The 20,807-nt window shown below is 64.1% G+C and overlaps 2 protein-coding genes and 1 long non-coding RNA gene across 3 annotated transcripts in view; 1 reads left to right on the forward strand and 2 right to left on the reverse strand.

The window, feature by feature from the left end:
- Nucleotides 1-8,009, reverse strand: part of LOC140000125 (latent-transforming growth factor beta-binding protein 4-like) — a 56,412-nt gene extending 48,403 nt beyond the window's left edge. The window contains 2 exon segments of the mRNA XM_072029884.1: nt 6,556-6,824; nt 6,882-8,009. Of these exon segments, the coding sequence (XP_071885985.1) occupies nt 6,556-6,824; nt 6,882-6,912 (300 nt within the window). The 5' untranslated portion in view covers nt 6,913-8,009.
- Nucleotides 8,010-8,465: 456 nt separating this feature from the next.
- Nucleotides 8,466-10,191, forward strand: LOC140000126 (uncharacterized). Its single transcript, XR_011805413.1, has 2 exons — nt 8,466-8,708; nt 10,029-10,191. It is a non-coding gene; the product is annotated as an uncharacterized lncRNA (long non-coding RNA).
- A 748-nt stretch (nt 10,192-10,939) lies between these two features.
- The window catches only part of LOC119715034 (latent-transforming growth factor beta-binding protein 4-like), a gene marked incomplete at its 5' end in the record, with an annotated part of 48,893 nt that continues 39,025 nt past the window's right edge, over nt 10,940-20,807 (reverse strand). Inside the window, 13 exon segments of the mRNA XM_072029985.1 lie at nt 10,940-11,077; nt 12,620-12,763; nt 12,858-13,234; nt 13,937-14,089; nt 15,158-15,307; nt 16,480-16,608; nt 17,093-17,158; nt 17,879-18,023; nt 18,026-18,201; nt 18,280-18,408; nt 19,315-19,653; nt 20,295-20,420; nt 20,503-20,641. Of these exon segments, the coding sequence (XP_071886086.1) occupies nt 12,719-12,763; nt 12,858-13,234; nt 13,937-14,089; nt 15,158-15,307; nt 16,480-16,608; nt 17,093-17,158; nt 17,879-18,023; nt 18,026-18,201; nt 18,280-18,408; nt 19,315-19,653; nt 20,295-20,420; nt 20,503-20,641 (1,974 nt within the window).

Here is a 20,807-nt window from a genome sequence, read left to right on the forward strand (position 1 = left end):
GAATGCATCAGGAGAAACCTGGGCAGCATCCACACGGCATCGGCGCGGCAGTGCCTGGACTCCCTGCTTCTCCAGATGACCAACATGATGCCCAGGGACGAAGCCAAGAACTTGCTGCAGTTCTCTCCGCCACGTGACAGGTCCTGGCCTTAACATCCTTGAGGGCTTGTTCCGCGTCGGGAGATGCACCTGGAGACTCTCTGCTTGCCACACCAATGGCAAAGAGCAGGACATCCCCAAGGAGCACAGCCCTCCTTCCCACCAATGTGTTCCAGCCCTACTGGGCCAGCCAGGGCTGCAGCAGCCCAGCTGTCCAAGGCAGCCCAGAGTCCCCCTGCCCCCAGGGAACACCAGCTCAGCCCCCTCCTGCCTGCCCAGGCTGGGCCCTCAGTGTTCCCCAAGTCACAGGGGCTGCAGGACAGCCTGGGTCCTCTGGGGCTGGCCCAGTTTGTGGCCCTGCGGCTGAGGCAGCCTCACTGACAGAGGATTCTGGGCTTGCAGCACTGACCTGGCCATGTGGGAGGTGATCCTGGCCATGCCGAGGACCTTGGAGAGGGTTTTAAACATCATCATGGAAGACTTGCCGCTGCGCAACTGGTACACCGCAGACACCGAAGACACCTGCATCCGTCGCTTGGCTGTGAGTTCCCAGATGAAACCTTGCTCCCAGCAGGGCTACGTGTGCCCCTTCAGGCACACAGGCACAGCCCTGTGCCCATCTACCCCCAAACTGCCAGCTCCCGCAGGACGTACGGACACATGGTCCCTGGGGCCGGCAAGCCCCCGTAGCTCCCCGCGCCTGGTGCCTCTTTGGTGCCAGCTGGCGCTGCCCCATCCCTGCCCAAAGGTGGGAGAAGAAGAGGCTGCAGGGAGCCCTGCAGGCCCTGCCAGGCTCTCACTGCTCTTTCTTGCAGATGCTGGGCCGGAATCACATTTTTTTGGAGGACTTTGGTAACCCAGTGCACCTCCTGAGCTACCTGTGGCACCCAAGACCAGAGATGCGCTTGATGGTTCTGAAAGGGCTCTGCACCGTGTCAGAGAGCCCTGAGAAGGTGAGCGGGCCATCGTCAAGCAAAGCCATGTTGGCAGCCTGGGGCTTTGCTCTTCTGCCCTCCCGTCCCTCCCCGCTGCCAGGAAGCAAGGCAGGAGGCTGGTGCTCAGGAACCAGAGCCCTTTGCCCAGGGTGGTCTCTCACTGCCTCACGGAAGGGAAATGGTGTCTTTCCTACAGGCAAGGGAAATTCAGGTCGTGCTGTCACACATTGTGGAGGCCCTGCAGGACACCAACACAGACGTGGTGCTGAAGGCCCTGCTTGTGCTGAGAAACGTGATGGCTCATGTGGAGAGGAGGGAGGCCAGTGGCCCGGCTCTGCAGCTGGCTGAGAAGCTCCTGCCACTCTTTGACCACGTAAGTGTGCTGCGGGAGCCCGAGCCCTCAGCTGGGCCCCCTGTAACGAGGGCTGCCCTTCAGCCCGGCCCTGTGGGCAGCACTCAGGCAGGGCCTTCCCAGTCTCCTCGTCAGCCCAGGCGCTGGGGAGCTCTGCTTGGGCATGGCTGGTGCGGCTGGTGGCGAAAGTGGGGTGGCTGGCGGGCAGCCTGCGATGGCAACCGATTGCGTTGCCCTTCACGGGCACCAGGCCTTGCAGCTGCCCCTGAGCAGCTCCTCTGGGAAGGATCCAGCGCTGAAGCATCTCACAGTGCTGGGAGCTCCCTTCACATCGGCCACGCTAATGCTGAAATTCCTCCTGTCCTCCTCCCTGCCAGGCGTCCAGCCAGGTGCAGGAGCACTCCATCTGCCTCTTCCAAGCCGTGGTGGAGGCTGTGCTGCGGCAAAGGAAGAAGGAAATGAAGAGGACAGTTCACAGCAGCCTTCTCCCACTCTACTTTCACATGAGAGACCAGAGTGAGAGCGTAGCAAAGGTACAGATCTCAGAGCTGAGCAGTTATGTGGGCAAGGGTGTGCTGATGCCACAGGGTTGCTCTGGGGGATCTCTGGCCGGCAGCATGAGCTGCCTCCGATGGTGGCTGTCCCGTGGCCTTGCCTTGGCCACTGAACCCAGTGCACGCTACCCCTCACCACAGCCTCCCATAACGCGCTGGGAAAGGCTCGCAGCCCTGCCAAGAGGAGGGGACAGAGGGTCTCCTTCCCAAGGCTGTGCTGCTACCTCCCAACCTCTGCTGCTCCGCAGGGCTCTGGGGAAGCTCTCGCTGTGGCTGCAGAGTTTCTGCGACGCAAGGAGCTCAAGCGCTTGGCCCAGACAGAACAGACGTGGAGGATCGGGGAGTGCTTGGTAAGGACCCAACTTGGTTTGCCCCAGCTGGGCAAACGCGCCCGGCCAGAGCCCGCTGCCTGCAGCCGCATCCTCGCTCCCTTCCTGCCAGCACAGAGCCCCAGGGGGCTCTTCTGCAGGCCCCTCTGCCCTCCCTGCCCCCAGGATGATGGAGGAGACCCTGGAGAGGGTGTGCAAGCCCCGTGACCCTGCGTTCTCTCTCTCTCCAGCTGCAGCAGGACAGAGGCAGAGTAGAAGAATACCTGCAGCAGAGCCAGCCCTACCTGAAGGCCACTCAGACCCTTTTGCGACTTGAGGCCGTCAGATTCATTGGTGAGCCCAGCCCCTGGGTCCCTCTTGGGGCAGCCTTTGGCAGCCCCAGGCACTGCCCTGTTGCCCCCAGAGCCCCCCGACTGGGCCCTTGCTCCAGGGTGCAGGAGGGGGCACAGCCTGGCTGGCCAGGCCAGGGGCTGCGCTGCTGGGAGCGTGCTGGGGAGCGGGGCTCTGATGGGGTCTCTGTGTCTAGGTCTTGCTGCGCGCTACTGCGAGGACCAGAGCGAGGAGAAGCTGGAGGAAATCCTCAGAGGTGAGTGAGGGCAGTGGGGGGTGTGCTAGGGCTGGGGGGACAGCGGCAGAGGCCCCCGTGCCTTGCCCTGCTCCAGGGAAATGCTTCGGGGCGGAGGAGCAATGCAGCCATAGGAACGAGGGAGAGGAGACGGGGTAGCCTGTGGTGTCAGGGAATGGCCTCCCAGCCTGGAGCTGGGCAGTGCCGCTGAAAGGGTTGAGTGTCCCTGAGGAAGAGTCAGGGGAAAGGGCAGTAAGGCTGACAGAAGGTGGGAGCCTGTTGTAGAGCACGCAACCAGGACGAAGAGGGAGATGAGACAGCCTACAAGCAGCTAGGAGCAGGGTCACGATTGCTAGCCCTTGCTCTCATGGGGAAGCACAATAGCGAGAGGAAAGAGTCCAGGAGATTCCTGGAGTGTGTGAATCCTCCCAAGGGATGGAGGCAGGTGGTGAGGGAACCAGCTTGTGAAGGTGCCCCACTTGACCTGTGGTGCGCAGGTGGGGAAGGACTGGTGGCTGCATTTGGGACATTGCTGAGCAGCAGCTTTCAACGGATTCCTTTGTCCCTCTTGCTCCTCCTGGCCTGGGGAAGAGTCGAGTGGGGCTGGCATGCTCTGCAGGGGATGCCTGGGGATCTCTGCAAGGAGTGGGTTTTCATCTCTGCTCTTCTTTCTTTTGCAGTCCTCCAGCCTTCAGAGAACGACCCGGAACCCATGGTCCGTTCCCTGGCAGTTCAAACCATCCTGATCCTGATGTCAAGGCATAAGGCAATGTCAGGACGGAGATTTCCACTGCTGTGGTGCTGCTGCTGCTAGCCCCGCAGCAGTCCTCAAAAGAGCAATATATATTTTAATAGAACTAGGTTGTTGTCTCGTTATTCCAGCAGCTCCTTCACAGTGACTCGGTGCCATGACGCTGAGCTAACTTGGAGGCCACCAAGGACCCTGAGAAGTTCCCTGTGTTCCCCTGAGAAGGCAACTTCCTTGTGAGGGGAACAGAGGGCCCTATTTGTTAGCCTGACCCTACCCGTAGGGAAGTCTGCTGCCTCCCTGGGGCTAGGGTCATGGACGTTGCCAGAAAGCTTCCCAACCTGGTTTTCCCCTCTGATTACTATCGTCTTTTGATAGTCCAGGCCGGCAGTGATACTACTGAAGATAGAAGCCTGAAGACTATCGAGCGGGACTTTAGGGGACTGGGACGGGTAGTGGATGGAGTGGGAGTTCAGGTGGTGTTTTTGTCCACCCCTACAGTGGCAGGGAGGGGTACAGAGAGGACTCACGACTCACTGGGATCCAGCAACTGCAACTCCTTCTTGCTGTCCTCTGTCAAACCTCTGTTCTCTACCACTAAGCTGTCCTCTGCTGGTCTCCTGTCCTCTGCCAGGCTGCTGTCCTCTACCGGGCTGCTGCCCTTTGACAGCAAGCTGTCCTCTGCTGGGCTTCTGTCCTCTGCCGGCAAAATGTCCTCTACCGGGGTGCTGTCCTCTGCCAGCAAGCTGTCCTCTGCTGGCCGGTTGCTGCCCTCAGAAGACCAGGTCTCCTGCCAGGCCAGCCTGGGCTGCCTGGGGGGCATGCCTCCCTCCTCATCAGATTCAGAAGGAGCCTCTGGAGTGGGAGAGTTCTCAAATAGAAAACGGAGGCTCCTTCGGGCAGGCGTGGGCTATGCTCGGGGACTCCTCGAAGGCCCAGTGCTCCTGCCCTGTCCGTCACTGCCGTGCACCGACGCTGAGGGTCCGAGCCACAGCTGCAGTCATATAAGGCGGACCCCTGGGGTGTCACCAAGGGAGGTCACCAAGGGTCCCATGTGACACGTGCCTGGGCTGGATGGGCCCCACCGGGCGCTGTAAGTTCGTGGGCGACACCAAGCTGGGCAAGGGGATCTGGACAGGCTGGATCAACGGGCCGCATCCAGCTGCGTGGCATTCAAGGCCAAATGCTGGGTTCCACACTTGGAATCATACAATATCCTGAGTTGGAAGGGGGCAGACCTGAAGGGATGAAAGACACGGTCTCCCGATGCCTCTTGAGCAGAAGGCCTTTATTGCCATTTTTCTCTGCTACATATACTTTCCCCGTAACCACATGCGCTGTCCACGCGCCCGAATCAGTCATACAATTCATTAGAGACCCTCAGCCACGCGCCTCAAGCCAGCCAGCAATTGACCACTGCGCAAAGCTCATCTTTAATGCTGTAGCCAAGTTAATTTATCTCCACCTTGTTCAAGTTTTTGTTACTAATGCCTAGTAAAAAAAGGGGCTTTAGGGCTTTGGGGCGACTACTTAAAGGATCAGGGGCACAGGTTGTGTTTGCCTCTGTCCTTCCGATAGGGGGGATCGATGCTGACTGTTGCAGGAAGCACGGCCGAAAGCACGACAGACACCAGTAGAGTCAGATCATGCTCCATTTTATTGCCCGAATAGCCTAACTTTTATAGAGAACTTAACAGGGGTGGACAGTGTTTCACACAAGGTTATTGGTCAAAAGCACTCAGACAAACAACTGCAAGAAAACAACCCCACTTGCAAGAAAACAACCTCCTTGTGATTAGCAGTCACATAGACCTTGTCCTTGAAGCCAGCTACTGGTAACAATATTTTTCTGAGTTCCTCAATTGGGCGATGTGGGAACACTGTCATGGGAACTTCTCATAGTTGCCCTGGTAGCTTGGTTTGCTCAGCTACAGCAAGCCATGGGATTTTTGCTGTTTCAAGAAATCCCTCAACAGCTGACAAGCAGACTCATCACATTAACACGTAGCTTCGGGACTGGTGCAACTGGTAGAACTTTGGGCTTGCTGATCATGGGAGGGTCTATGTGACACTGGCCTGCTACCACCAGATGAGATGCGCCTCCCTGTAGTGGTTTTACCTGGCAAGGTTTTGGTAGCACGGGGCCATAGGAGTGGCTTTTGTGAGAAGGATCTGGAAGCTGCCCCATGTTTGCTAAGGGCCCCTCTGCTGACCAGAGCTGAGCCAATAAGTCACAGAATCACAGAATCACAGAATTTCTAGGTTGGAAGAGACCTCAAGATCATCGAGTCCAACCTCTGACCTAACGCCAACAGTCCCCACTAAACCATATCCCTAAGCTCTACATCTAAACGTCTTTTAAAGACTTCCAGGGATGGTGACTCCACCACTTCCCTGGGCAGCCTGTTCCAGTGCCTAACAACCCTTTCGGTAAAGAAGTTCTTCCTAAGATCCAACCTAAAACTCCCCTGGCGCAACTTTAGCCCATTCCTCCTCATCCTGTCATCAGGCACGTGGGAGAACAGGCCAACCCCCACCTCACTACAGCCTCCTTTAAGGTATCTGTAGAGAGCGATAAGGTCGCCCCTGAGCCTCCTCTTCTCCAGGCTGAACAAGCCCAGCTCCCTCAGCCGCTCCTCGTAGGACTTGTTCTCCAGGCCCCTCACCAGCTTCGTCGCCCTTCTCTGGACCTGCTCAAGCACCTCCATGTCCTTCTTGTAGCGAGGGACCCAAAACTGAACACAGTACTCGAGGTGCGGCCTCACCAGAGCCGAGTACAGCCCCCCGTAGCCACCCATAGCCCCCCGTAGCCCCCAATAGCCCCCCATAGCACCCTAGAGCCCCCTATAGCCCCCCTAGCCCCATATAGCCCCCTGTAGCCCCCCGCAGCCCCCTATAGCCCCCCACAGCCCCCCGCCGCCCCCCCCCACCCCCCCCAATTCTCCCCCCACCCCCCCTTATCCCGCTCCTCACGTTCCGGTCCACGATGTCCCGGCCCTGGCTGGCCAAGCTGCTGCCGTAGGCGGCGGCCAGGCTGGACACGGGCTCGGCCAGGAAGGCGGCGGCGGGGGGGGGCAGGCGGGATGCGGAGGACGCCGGGGGGGCCGCCGGGGGGGCCCCGTAGGCCCGGGCCGGGCCGTGGGGGGGGGAGGGGGGGGCGGCCCCGCCGCTGGTGTCGTCGAAGAGCGGCCGCGGCTCCGCCATCCGCGGAGGGGCCGGGCCCGGGCCGCGGCGCTTGGGGGCTGCGGGGAGAGGAGAGGGGGGGTCGGGGGAGGGGGGGGGCGCCGGGGGGTCCGCACCGAGCCCCGCCGCCGCTCCCGGGGGCTCCATGGCGCTTCCGCTTCCGGTCACGTGAGGAGCGCGGGAGGAAGCTGTTGGCGGAGCGGCGGGGCGGGGCCGGAAGTGGCGGTTGCCATGGGGACGGGCGCGCGGGGCCGTGACGTCAGCAAGGGTGTGATGTCAGCAAGGCCACCGTGCCACCAAGGTGATGACGTCACCAAGGCCACCACGTCACCAAAGCCATGATGGCAACCAAAGCCATGACGTCACCAAGGCCACCATGTCCCCAGGGCCACCACGTCCCCATAGCCCCCATGGCCCCATAGCCCCCACGGCCCCATATCCACCATGTCCCCAGCGCCATCTTATCCCCAAGGCCACCACGTCCCCAAGGCCGCACGGTGGCCGTGGTGGCCCTAGGGCTGTCCCTGAGGTGTCGTGGCCATTTCCTGGCCACGGCGGCCATCTTGTCCCCAAGGCCACCACGTCCCCAGGGCTACCACTTCCCCAAGACCACCATGTCCCCAGATCCACCACATCCCTGTTGCCACCACATCTCCGTGGCCACCACGTCCCCAAGGCCACACGGTGGCCGTGGTGGCCCTAGGGCTGTCCCTGAGGTGTCGTGGCCATTTCCTGGCCACAGCGGCCATCTTGTCCCCAAGGCCACCATGTCCCCATGGCCACCACATCCCCATGGCCACCATGTCTCCGTGGCCACCATGTCCCCAGGATGACCATGTCCCCATATCCACCATGTCCCCATGGCCACCACGTCCCCAAGGCCACACGGTGGCCCAGGGGGGGCTGCTGCTGCTGGGCACCCTGGGGCTCTGGGTGCTGGAGGGGGGGGCGCGGACCCTCGGGACCCCCCCCGGGACCCTCAACGCCTCCGGGACCCCGCGGTGGGACCTGGCCTCCGCCTTCTTCTTCTCCACCACCCTGCTCACCACTGTGGGTAAGGAGCCCCCCCGCCCCCAAATCGGGACCCCCCCTCCGAATTGGGACCCTCCTAAAGAACCCCATGGGCACCAGGACCCCCCCAAGGGCATTGAGACCCCCGGGACCCCCATGAACCCCAGGACCCCCATGAGCACCAATTCCCCCAGGACGCCTCTGAGCACCAGGCCCCCCCGGGACCCCCCCAAGAACACCGGGACCCCCATGAACACCAGGACCCCCGTGGGCACCAGGACCCTCCATGGCCCCCCATAGGCACCGAGCCCCCTGAGAACCTCAGGACCCCCATGGGTTTTGGGACCCCCTTTAGCACTGGGACCCCCAGGCCCCCCCCCAGCCCCACCAGGACCCCCCCAGCCCACAGAGCCCCCCAGTTCGCCCAGGACCCCCATCACCACCAAGCCCCCAACCTCCCCCCACCACCCCCAGGGGTCCCCCCTCCCCTTTCACTTACCGGGGGGGGTCCCCCCCCTAAATTTCCCCCCCCCCCCCAGGCTACGGCCCCGTGGCCCCCCTGTCCCCGGGGGGCAAAGCCTTCTGCTTGGCCTACGCGGCGCTGGGCGTCCCCTTCACGGTGTTGACGTTGGCGGTGGTGGCCCGGTGGCTTTCGGTGCCGGTCACCCGGTGGCCCCGGCACTACCTGAGGACGCGGTGGGGTTGGAGCCCCCGGGGGGCCGCCGGGCTCCATTTGGGGCTGCTGGCGGGGGCGGTGGCGGGGGGCTTCGTGCTGCTGCCTGCCGCCGCCCTGTGGGCCCTGGGGGGCTCCGGGAGCTTCTTGGACGCCGTCTTCTTCTGCGGCATGGCCGTCACCACCGTGGGGCTGGGGGACGCGGCGGGGGCACCGGAGGGGCAGCCCCCGCGCCACCTCTACCGGGTGGCCTTGGCCGGTGAGCGGGGGCGGGGGGTTAGGGGGGGGTGTTGGGGTGGGGGGCGTTGGGGTTTGGGGATCTGGGGTTGGGGTTATGTGGGGGTTGGGGCTATGTGGTTGGGGTCTTCTTGGTGGGGGGGGTCTTCATTGGGGTGGGGTCTTTATGGTGGTGGGGTCTTCATGGTTGGGGTCTTCATGGTTGGTGTCTCCATGGTTGGGGTTTAGGTGGTTGGGGTCCTCATGGTTGGGGTCTTCATGGTGGTTGGATCTTCGTGGTTGGGGGTCTTCATGGTTGGGTTCTCCATGGTGGTTGGGGTCTTCATGGTTGGGGTCTTTATCGTTGGGGTCTTCATGGTTGGGGTCTTCATGGTTGGGGTCTCCATGGTTGGGGTTTAGATGGTTGGGGTCTTCATGGTTGGGGTCTTCATGGTTGGGGTCTTCATGGTTGGGGTCTCCATGGTTGGGGTTTAGATGGTTGGGGTCTTCATGGTTGGGATCTTCGTGGTTGGGGTCTTCGTGGTTGGGGTCTCCATTGGGGTGGTGTCTTTATGGTGGTTGGGTCTCCATGGTTGGGGTCTCCATGGTGGTTGGGTCTCCACTGGGGCGCGGTCTCCATTGGGGTGGGGCCTTCATGGTTGGGGTCTTCGTGGTTGGGGTCTTCGTGGTTGGGGGACTTCATGGTTGGGGTCTCTATGGTGGTTGGGTTCTCCATGGTTGGGGTCTCCGTGGTTGGGGTCTAGATGGTTGGGGTCTTCATGGTTGGGGTCTTTATGGTTGGGGTCTTCATGGTTGGGGTCTTCATGGTTGGGGTCTCCATGGTTGGGGTTTAGATGGTTGGGGTCTTCATGGTTGGGATCTTCGTGGTTGGGGTCTTCGTGGTTGGGGTCTCCATTGGGGTGGTGTCTTTATGGTGGTTGGGTCTCCATGGTTGGGGTCTCCATGGTGGTTGGGTCTCCACTGGGGCGCGGTCTCCATTGGGGTGGGGTCTTCATGGTTGGGGTCTTCGTGGTTGGGGTCTTCGTGGTTGGGGGACTTCATGGTTGGGGTCTCTATGGTGGTTGGGTTCTCCATGGTTGGGGTGTCCGTGGTTGGGGTCTCCATTGGGGTGGGGTCTTTCTGGTGGTGTCTTTATGGTGGTTGGGGTCTTCATGGTTGGGGTCTCCATGGTGGTTGGGTCTCCATTGGGGTGGGGTCTTCATGGTGGCGGGGTCTTCATGGATGGGGTCACCATGGCGGATTGGGTCTTCATTGGGGGGGGGTCTCCATGGGGATCTCTCCATGGGGTGGGGGTCTCCACGGGGGGGTGGGGGTCTCTGACCGCTGTGTCCCCCCCCCCCAGCCTACCTGCTGCTGGGGGTGACGGCGGCGCTGCTGCTGCTGGCGGCCTTCCAGCAGCTGCTGGAGCTGCACGGGGTCAGCGCCGCGCTGCGCCCCCCCCCGGACCCCCCCGAGGAGGACGGGGGGCTGCTGGACGAGGGGGGGCAATAAACGGGGGGCTCGAAGCGCGACGGGCTCGCTGTGGTCACTGGGGGGGGTTGGGGGTCCCAGATGCATGGGGGGGGGGGTCCCAGACACATGGGGGGGGTCCCAGACACATGGGGGGGGGTCCCAGGTCCAATAGGGGGGTTCCCGGTCCCATTGAAGGGTCACAGACCCATGGGGGGGGGGGGGGGGGGTCACAGCACCATTGGGGTGGGGATCCTGATCCCATTGGGGGGGGTCCCCAAACCCATGGAGGGGTCCCAGACACATGGGGGGCTCCCAGTCCCATTGGGGGGGGCAGACACATTGAGGGGGGGAGCAGATACATGGGGGGGGTCTCAGTCCCACTGGGGGGGGTCCCAAACCCATAGAGGGGTCCCAGTCCCAAGTAGAGGGGTCCAGACTCATGAGGGGGGGGTCCCATTTGGGGTCCCAGTCCCTGTGACACCACAGCCCCCCCCCCACCCGACCCTATTAGGATGAAAGAACTCCCCCCCCCCCAGCTCATTTTATAGAAAACCTTTATTCTGTAAAAATTGGGGGGGAAGTGAGGGGGGGCTCACATGGACGGGGGGGGAGGGAGCGGGGGGCCGGGCACCCCCATGGGCACCCCCAGGAGCCCCCCCCCCACCTCACCCCACAGCGGGCGGGGGGGGGATGCCGGACGGTGCCCCCCAGTGTCTCTCCATCCCCCCCCCCCCAGCTCCGATATATACAGACAATAAATACAGGGCCCCCCCCCCCGGGATGGGGAGGGGGGGGCTCAGGCCGGGGGGCGCGCGGGGACGCAGCGGGGGGGTCCCTGCGCCGGGACAGAGCCGGGGGGGCAGAGGCAGCGGAAGGAGCCGGGGGTGTTGAGGCAGCGCCCCCCCCGGCACAGGGCGGCCTCCGAGCACTCGTCGAGGTCTGCGGGGAAAAGGGGGGGGTCAGGGGAGGTCGGGGAGGGGGATTAAGGGGGGTTGGGGGGGATTTGGGGTGGGATTGGGGTGGGATTGGGGGGTTTTGGGGGGATTGGGGGAGATTGGGATTGGGGGGGATTGGGGTGGGATTGAGGGGGATTGGGATGGGATTGGGATGGGATTGGGGTGGGATTGGGGTGGGGTGGAATTGGGATTGTGTGGGTTTTGGGGTGGGATTGAGGGGGATGGGGATGGGATTGGGGTGGGATTTGGGGGGGATTGGGATTGTGGGGGATTGGGATGGGATTGGGGTGGGATTGGGGGGGATTTGGGGGGGGATTGGGGTAGGATTGGGGAGGATTTGGGGGGGATTTGAGGGGGGATTGGGGTGGGATTGGGGTTGGATTGGGATTGGGTAGGATTTGGGGTGGGATTGGGGTTGGGATTGGATTTGGGGTTAGACTGGGGTGGGGAGGGGTTGCGGATGGGATTGGGGTGAGATTTGGGATGGCATTGGGGTGGGATTAGGATGGGTTTGTGTTGGGATGGGAAGGGATTTGGGGTGGGACTGAGATTGGTTGGGATTTGGGGCGGGATTGGGATTTAGTTGGGATTTGGGGTGGGATTGGGATTGGATTTGGGGTCGGACTGGGGTGGGAAGGGGTTGCAGATGGGATTGGGGGGGGTGGGGATGGGATTGGGGTGGGATTGGGATTGGGGGTATGGAATGGGCATGGGATCGGGATTTGGGGTAGGATTGGGGTAGGATTGGGGTAGGATTTGGGGTTGGATTAGGGTGGGATTGGGGGTTGGATTAAAGTGGGATTGGGGATGGGATGGGGTGGGATTTGGGCTGGGACTGGGGTTTGGGATGGGATGGGATTGGGATGGGAACAGGCTGGGATTATGCCGGGATCAGGCCGGAATCAGGCCGGAATCAGGCCGGGATTAGGCCAGGATTAGGCTGGGATCAGGCCGGGATCAGGCTGGGATTAGGCCTGGATTATGCCAGATTAGGCCGGGACTAGGCCGGGATTATGAAGGAATTAGGACGGGATCAGGCCGGGATTATTCCGGGATTAGGCCGGGATTAGGCCGGATTAGGCCGGGATTATGCCGGGACTAGGCCGGATTAGGCCGGGATTAGGCCGGATTAGGCCGGGATTATGCCGGGACTAGGCCGGATTAGGCCGGGATTAGGCCGGATTAGGCCGGATTAGGATGGGATTAGGCCGGATTAGGCCGTATTATGCCGGGATTATGCCGGGACTAGGCCGGATTAGGCCGGATTAGGCCGGGATTATGCCGGGATTATGCCGGGATCAGGCCGGGATTATGCCGGGACTAGGCCGGATTAGGCCGGATTAGGCCGGGACTAGGCCGGACTAGGCCGTATTATGCCGGGATTATGCCGGGACTAGGCCGGATTAGGCCGGATTAGGCCGGGATTATGCCGGAATCAGGCCGGGATTATGCCGGGACTAGGCCGGGACTAGGCCGGATTAGGCCGGATTAGGCCGGATTAGGCCGGGATTAGGCCGTGTCTCACCCACGCAGGCCACGCGTGCCGCGTCCAGCCGGTAGCCGGGGTCGCAGGCGCAGGTGAAGCCCTGGGGCACCCGCACGCAGTGCCCATGCTCGCAGCCGCTCAGCACCCCGCACAGCTCCGGCGGCAGCGCCTCGTCCCGGGGGTCTGCGGGGGGGGGTCCCCGTCAGCCCCCTCCCCATAAAAAAAACAAAATCCCCCCCCAAAACCCCTCAATCCCCCCCCCCCCCCCCAAACTCACCGTCCTTGCTGGCAGCCGCTCGGCCACACCGTGGGGCTGGAAGAGCCACGGGGGGGGGTCCTGGGGGGCGCTGGGGGGGCTGCGGGGCCGGGAGGAGCGGGGGGGGCCCCGGCGGGACCCCTCGAAATCCTCCAAGTCCTCGTAGCAGGGGGGGGCGGCGTAAAGGGCGTCCCCGCGGGGGTCGTAGCCCCCCCCCAGCCCATAGGGGTCGTAGTCGGCGCGCAGCCCCGGGGGGGGCAGGCGGGGGCCCGGACCCCCAAAGGGGAGGGGGCCGTAGGGCAGCCCGTAGTGGGGGGGGTATTCGGGGCCGTATTCGTAGGGGGGGCCCAGCCCCGGGCCGGGGGGGCGCAGGACGTTGCAGAGGAACTCGAAGTCATCTGGGGGGGGGGGGGGGGGGGAGAAAAAAAAATGGGGGGGGGGGCAGGTTGTGGGGTGGGGTCCTAAAAATTGGGGATGCTAAGGGGGGGGGTGTAAAGAGGTGGGGGGGGCACTGTTATATGGGGGGTGCCCAAGGGGTCTCCATTGGGGGGGGGCGTTGTGGGGTGGTGGGAGGGTTTCCCATTATTGGGGGGGGCAAAGGGGTCCCTGTTATGGGGGGGGTCCAAGGGGTCCCAATCATGGGGGGGGTGTCTAAGGGGGACCCACTCTGGGGGGTGCCCATGGGGTCCCCATTATGGGGGTCTGGGGGGGGTCCCTATTGCTGGGGTAGGAGGGGGGCAGGGTGGGGGTCCCCCTGTGTGGGGTCTTGGGGACATGGGGACATGGGGACATGGGTATAGGGGATGGGGGGGTCGTGGGCATGGGAGGGGGCATGGGGACGTGGGCATGGGGGGGGGGACAGGGACATGGGGGGACATGGGGACACAGGGATGTGAGGCTATAGGGCCTTAGGGACATGGGGACAAGGGGACAAGGGGCCGTAGGGGACACGGGTGCATGGCAACATGAGGCTATGGGGCCACGTGGCTGTGGGGTCATAGGGACGTGGGGACATGGGGACACGGGGACATGGGGACGTAGGGGACACGGGGACATGGGGATGTGGGGACACGGGGCCATCGGGGACACGGCGGTGGCACCTGAGTGTCGCGCGGGGCACAGGGCGCAGTCCATGCCCCAGGCCTCGCCGTAGAGGCAGCAGCACTCGGTGTAGGTCGCCTGCCGGTCCAGCCGCGGGCGCCCGCACACCAGGTCGGGGCCGACCTCCTGCCAGCACACGGCCGGGTCCTCCTCTGGGGACGGGGGGACACGGGGACACGGTGACGGGGGGCGTGGGGAGGCGGGGAGGCGGCGGGGGATATGGGGACATGGGGATGTGGGGCGTGGGGCATGGGGATATGGGACACAGGGACATGGGGACATGGTAATGTGGGGACAGGGGACATGGGGACATGGGGACAGGGGGACGTGGAGACATGGGGAGGTGGCGTGGGACGTGGGGAGGCAACGGGGGACATGGGGACACAGGGACATGGGGACATGGAGACACGGGGACATGGGGACGTGGGACATGGGGACATGGGGATGTGAGATGCGGGGACGTGGGACATGGGGAGGTGACGTGGGATGTGGGGAGACAACAGGGGACACTGGGATAAAGGGACGTGGGACATGGGGACGTGGGGTATGGGGACACAGGGACACAGGGATACAGGGACATGGGGACATGGGACATGGGGATATGGTGACGGGGGGTGTGGGGACACGGAGAGGCAGCGTGAGACGTGGGGAGGCAACGGGGGACGTGGGGATATGGGACACAGGGACATGTGGACACAGTGACATGGGGACATGGGGACACGGGGACGTGGGGATATGGGGACACGGGGACACGAGGACATGGGGACACGGGGACATGGGGACATGGGGACACGGGGACATGGGGACACAGTGAGGTGGGGACATGGGGAGGTGATGTGGGATGTGGGGAGACAATGGGGGACACTGGGATGAAGGGATGTGGGACATGGGGACATGGGGACACGGGGATATGGTGACGTGGGACAGGGGGATGTGGGACAAGGGGAGGCGACGTGGGACATGGGGACACGGGGACACGGGATTTGGGGACATGGGGGATACAGCGCCATGGGGGTATGGGGACACAGGACGTGGGGACACGGTGACGTGGGACATCAGGATGTGGGACATGGGGACACGGGGGGGGCATCAGGGGACAGTGCCGGGACACGGGGATGGGGGGCCACGGGGACATAGGGCAGGGATATGGGGACACGTGGGGACAGGGCGACACGGGGGGGGTGACGGTGACACGGGGGGGTGACAGGGGGTGGCCTCACCCATGGCGCGGGTGTCGTTGGTGACGCAGCGGCGCTGGGAGCCGTCCAGCACCAGGGGGGGGGCGCAGGAGCAGAAGTAGGAGCCCACCGTGTTGACGCAGCGGCCCCCGATGCACGGCTCCGCGTCCTCGTCCTGGCACTCGTCGTTATCTGGGGGGGGGGCGGTGGTGGTCGGCAAGGGGGTGGGGGGCACGGGGGGGGGGGCTGGAAGGGGGCTCGGGGGGCTGGAAGGGTGCTCGGGGGGCTGAGGGCAGGGTGCTTGGGGTGCGAGTAGGGTGCTCGGGGTGCAGACAGGATGCAGGCAGGGTGCTGAGGGTGCAGGGAGGGTGCACTCAGGGCACAAGTTGGGTGCTCAGGGTGCAGGTATTGTGCAGGGAGGGTGCACTCAGAGCACAATTAGGGTGCTCAGGGTGCAGGTAGGGCACGCTCAGGGTGCTCAGGGTGCTGGCTGGGTGCTGGAAGGGTGTGGGCAGGGTGCTCTCAGGGTGTGAGCTGGGTGCAGGCAGGGTGCTCAGGGTGCAGTCAGGGTGCAAGTAGGGTGCTCAGGGTGCAGGTAGAGCGCACTCAGGGCACAAGTTGGGTGCTCAGGGTGCAAAGAGGGTGCTCAGGGTGCAGGTAGGGTGCTGGCAGGGCACAAGTTGGGTGCTCAGGGTGCAGCCAGGGTGCTCAGGGTGCAAAGAGGGTGCTCAGGGTGCAGCCAGGGTGCTCTTAGGGTGCTTTCTGGGTACAGGTTGTGTGCTCAGGGTGCAGGTAGGGAGCTCAGCGTGCTGGCTGGGTGCTCAGGGTGCTCTCAGGGTGCAAGTAGGGTGCAGGCAGGGTGCAAGTAGGGCGCACTCAGGGCACAATTAGGGTGCTCAGGGTGCAGGTAGGGCGCACTCAGGGTGCAGTCAGGGCACAAGTCGGGTGCTCAGGGTGCAAAGAGGGTGCTCAGGGTGCACTCAGGGCACAATTAGGGTGCTCGGGGTGCTCAGGGTGCAGGCAGGGTGCACCCAGGGCACAATTAGGGTGCTGAGGTCAGGGTGCTGGGGGTGCTGGGGGTGCTGGGGGTGCTGGCAGGGTGCTCAGGGTGCTGAGCGCAGGGTGCTCAAGGTGCGAGTAGGGTGCTCGGGGTGCACAGGGTGCTCTTAGGGTGCAGTCAGGGTGCAAGTAGGGTGCTCTCAGGGTGCAGGCAGGGTGCTCAGGGTGCTCAGGATGCAAGTAGGGTGCTCAGGGTGCAGGCAGGGTGCACCCAGGGCACAAGTAGGGTGCTGGGGGTGCTGAGGTCAGGGTGCTGGGGGTGCTGGGGGGGTGCTGGGGGGGTGCTGGGGGTGCTGGGTGCTCACCCACGCACTGCAGGTGCTCCTGCTCGTAGTAGTAGCCGCTGGGGCAGTAGCAGCTGAAGCCGGGGGCGGCGTTGATGCAGACCCCCCCCCGGCACAGCTGCGGCGCGAACACCCGGCACTCGTCCACATCTGGGGGGTAAGGGGGTAAGGGGGGGGGCGACGTCAGGGGGAGGGTCCTCGGAATTGGGGGGGGCACCCCCGAAACGGGGGAGCCCCTATATAGGAGGGGAACCCCAAAATAGGGGGGGTATTGCCCCAAAATAGGCGGGATGCACCCAAAAGGGGAGGGGCGTAACCCCACAAAATAGGGGGGGCATCCCCAAATTGAGGGGGCACCCTGAAAAATGGGGACATCCCCAAAATGGGAGGGGTGAGTCCCCCAAATGGGGGCCATTCCCAAATTAGGGGGGGTGAGTCCCCAAAACGGGGGGCATCCCATAAATGGGGGAGCCCCAAAACAGGGGTGGCATCCCCAAAATGGGGGGGCATCCCCAACATTGGGGAACCGCTAAATACAGGGGGGAGCCCCTGAGTAGGGGGGGGAGTCCCTAAACGGAGGGAACCCCCAAATGGGGGGGCCCCATCGCTGTGCCCCCCCCGCGGCCGCACTGACCTGCTGCTGAGCCCTGGGGCCCCGTGGTCTGGCCGGTCCCGTGGGGGCAGAGGGCTCGGTGCTCGGCTTGGGGGGGGGGACAGAGGTGTCACCCCCCCTGCACCTTGGCACCATCCTGACCCCATCCCCAGCCCATCCCTGTCCCCATCCACACCTCGATCCCAATCCCATCCCATCCCAGTCCTAATCCCTGGCAATACCCACCCCAATCCCAATCCCTTTACAATCCCATCCCCATCCCCATCCCAAATCCCATCACCACCCCAAACCCATCCCAATCCCTTCCCACCCCAGTCCCAGTCCCATCCTCATCCCATCGCCATCCCATCCCCATTCCATCCCAGTCCCAATCCCAATCTATCTCAATCCCATCACCAACCCCATCCCAATTCCATCTCCACCCCCCCAATCCTATCCCAATCCCATCCCAATCCTAATCCTATCTCCATCCCAATCCCATCCCATCCCAGTCCCAATTGCAACTCCAATCCCATCGCCATCCCATCCCATCCCAAATCGCATCCCATCCCACTCCACTCCAATCCCAATCCCATCCCATCCCATCCCAGTCCTATCCCCATCCCTTCCCATCCCAGTCCCAATCCCCATCCCCATCCCCATCCCCATCCCCATCCCCATCCCCGTCCCCATCCCCATCCCCATCCCCATCCCCGTCCCCATCCCCAATCCCAATCCCCATCCCCAATCCCACTCCCACCCCAATCCCTTCCCACCCCACGCCATCCCCAATCCCCTCCCCCCCCCATAGCGTCCCCATGTCCCCACCGGTTCCAGGCGTGGGGCACGGCCTCGGGGGGGGGCAGCGGACCCCCCAGGCGCCCCCCACGCTGCAGCAGCACTGCTGCCGGCTGACGTTGGGCGCCAGCACCCCGCAGGCGGGGCTGAAGCACGCCGCCAAGCCCGGGGGGGCTTCCACGGCTCCGGGGGGGGCCGGAGGAGTGGGGTCGCTGGGGGGGGTCCCCCGCACGTCCCCGTCACCGGATCGAACTCGTGCCCCCCGTCGGGGCAGAGGCAGAGGAAGGAGCCGTCCACGTTCTCGCAGCGCGCCGCCCCGCACACCCCCGGCAGCGTCGCGCACTCGTCCACATCTGGGGGGGAAACACGAAGGGGGGGGGCTCAGTGTCACTCTGGGTGTCCCCCCCCTGCTGTCCCCGCTGTCCCCGTACCCTGGCAGTGGTGGCCGTGCCAGGCGGCCTCGTAGCCCTGGTGGCAGGCGCACTGGAAGGAGCCGGGGAGGTTGTGGCAGGCGGCGTGGGGGCCGCAGCGGGACCCCCCCTCGGCGCACTCGTCCTCGTCTGCAAGCGGGGAGGTGACGTTTTTTTGGGGGGAGGGGGCGGTGGGGACATTGGGGGGGGGAGCGTGGAGCCGTCCCCCAAAAGCTCAGCCCCATGGGGGGGTCCCCACTGTCCCCCGATGGTCCCTGCTCTCCGTCTCCATCCTGACCCCATGGAGAAGCCCCCCTGCACCTCGACCCCATTGGCTTGTCCCCAGTGGCCCCATTGGCTTGTCCCCAATGTCCCCCATCGTTTTGTCCCCATTATCTCCCGTGGTGTTGTCCCTGATGTCCCCTGCTGCCCATCCCCATCCTGACCCCATAGAGAAGTCCCCCTGCACCTCGACCCCATTGGCTTGTCCCCAGCATCCCCGTTGTTTTTTCCATGTCCCCCATAGCTTTGTCCCTATTGTGCCCCATTGGCTTGTCCCTGATGTCCCCCATGCCATGGCCCCTGCTGTCCGTCCCCCTCCTAACCCCATGGAGAAATCCCCCTGCCCCTAAACCCCATAGTGGTGTCCCCGCTGTCCCCTAGGGCAGGGTCCCCTCAGCCTCTCCGTACCCCCATCCCCATCCCCGAGCCCCAGTCCCTGTCCCCATGGCCCCATCCCCGTCCCCATGGCCCCATCCCCATCCCAATCCCACCCCAATCCCATCCCCTCCCATCCCCATCCCAATCCCAGTCCCTAAACCCATCCACTATTGGTCTCTATCTCCATCCCCAACCCCAACCCCAACCCCAACCCCAACCCCAACCCCAACCCCAATCCCAATCCCAATCCCAATCGCAATCCCAACCCCAACCCCAACCCCAACCCCAATCCCAATCCCAATCCCAATCCCAATCCCAATCCCAATCCCAACCCCAACCCCAACCCCAACCCCAATCCCAATCCCAATCCCAATCCCAATCCCAATCCCCGCTCACCCTCACACCCCCCGCCGTCCCGGGGCCGGTAGCCGTGCTGGCAGGCGGGCACGCAGCGGTAGGATCCGGGCAAGTTCTCGCAGCGCTCAGCCCCACACAACTCGGCCCCGTGCTCCTGGCACTCGTCCACATCTGCGGGGACAGGGCCACCCTCGCCGCCAGCCCCAGGGTGGGGGGCACCCAAAATCCCCCCCCCCCAACCCCCCAGCCCCTCACCGTGGCACTGGGCCCGCTCGGCGTCGGTGCGGAAGCCGGCGGGGCAGTGGCACTCGAAGGCGCCGTCGGTGTTGGCGCAGCGGCCGCCCCGGCACACGTCCCCGCGCTGGCACTCGTCCACGTCTGGGGGGGGACACGGGGTGAGGACGGGGGGGACATGGGCACGGGGTGGACGTGGGTACAGGGGGGGGACACGGGGGCAGGGGGGATACGGGGAAAGAGGGGGACACAAGGGGCTGGTGGCACCCCGTGGTACCCGGATGCGTGGGTGGGTGGTGGAGGGGTGGGGTGGGATGGGATGGGACTGGGGTGGGATTGGGATTGGGATGGAAATGGGGATGGGGTGGAAAAGGGATGGGATGGGATTGGGGTGGGATTGGGGTGGAAAAAGGGTAGGATGGGGATGGGATTGGGGTGGGATGGGGATGGGATTGGGATGGGGATGGGGACTGGGGTGGGAATGGGGATGGGATGGAGACAGAGATGGGATGGGGGTTGGGATTGGGGTGGGATGGGATGGGGACAGGGAGAGACATTGGGATGGGATAGGATGGGGATGGGATTGGGATGGGGATAGGATTGGGATTGGATGGGGACATGGATAGGCACGGGGATGGGACTGAGTAGATTAACTGGGACTAAAAAACCGCAACTGGAATAGAAACCACAATGAGAATGGGGACTGCAATGGGACCGGGATGGGTATGGGGACGGGGACAGGGACAGGGACAGGGACAGGGACCGGGACCATGCCGGGCTCTGACCAACGCATGCGGTGCCCTCGGGGGTGCTGGCATAGCCCTGGGCGCAGAGGCAGCTGTAGGAGCCCTCGGTGTTGAGGCACTCGCCGTGGGGGAAGCAGAAGTCGCCCTCCAGGCACTCGTTGACATCTGTGGGCAGATGGGGGCCGTGGGGGGGCCGTCGGGTGTGGGGGGGACACGGCACCATCCCCACGCCGCCCCCACCACTCACCCGCGCATGGCGCGCCGCCGGCACCCACCCGGTATCCGCGCCGGCACTGGCAGTGGAAGGAGCCCTCGGTGTTACTGCAGCGGCCGTGGGGACCGCAGGGCGAGCCCGTGGCGCACTCGTCCACGTCTAGGGGGTGGCACAATTAAGGGTTGGCCCCCCCCTCGGGCGTGTTGGCGCACTCCTGGCCGGGGCAGGCCAGGTGGTTCTCGCACTCGTCGATGTCTGCGCGGCACGGAGAGGGGGCGGCGGTGGTGGCACCGCGGGGAGGGCGTGGGTGGTGGCACCACGGACGGGGACACCACGGA

This window comes from Anas platyrhynchos, chromosome 33 (assembly GCF_047663525.1).
Source record: "Anas platyrhynchos isolate ZD024472 breed Pekin duck chromosome 33, IASCAAS_PekinDuck_T2T, whole genome shotgun sequence".
Classification (NCBI taxonomy): Eukaryota; Metazoa; Chordata; class Aves; order Anseriformes; family Anatidae; genus Anas; species Anas platyrhynchos.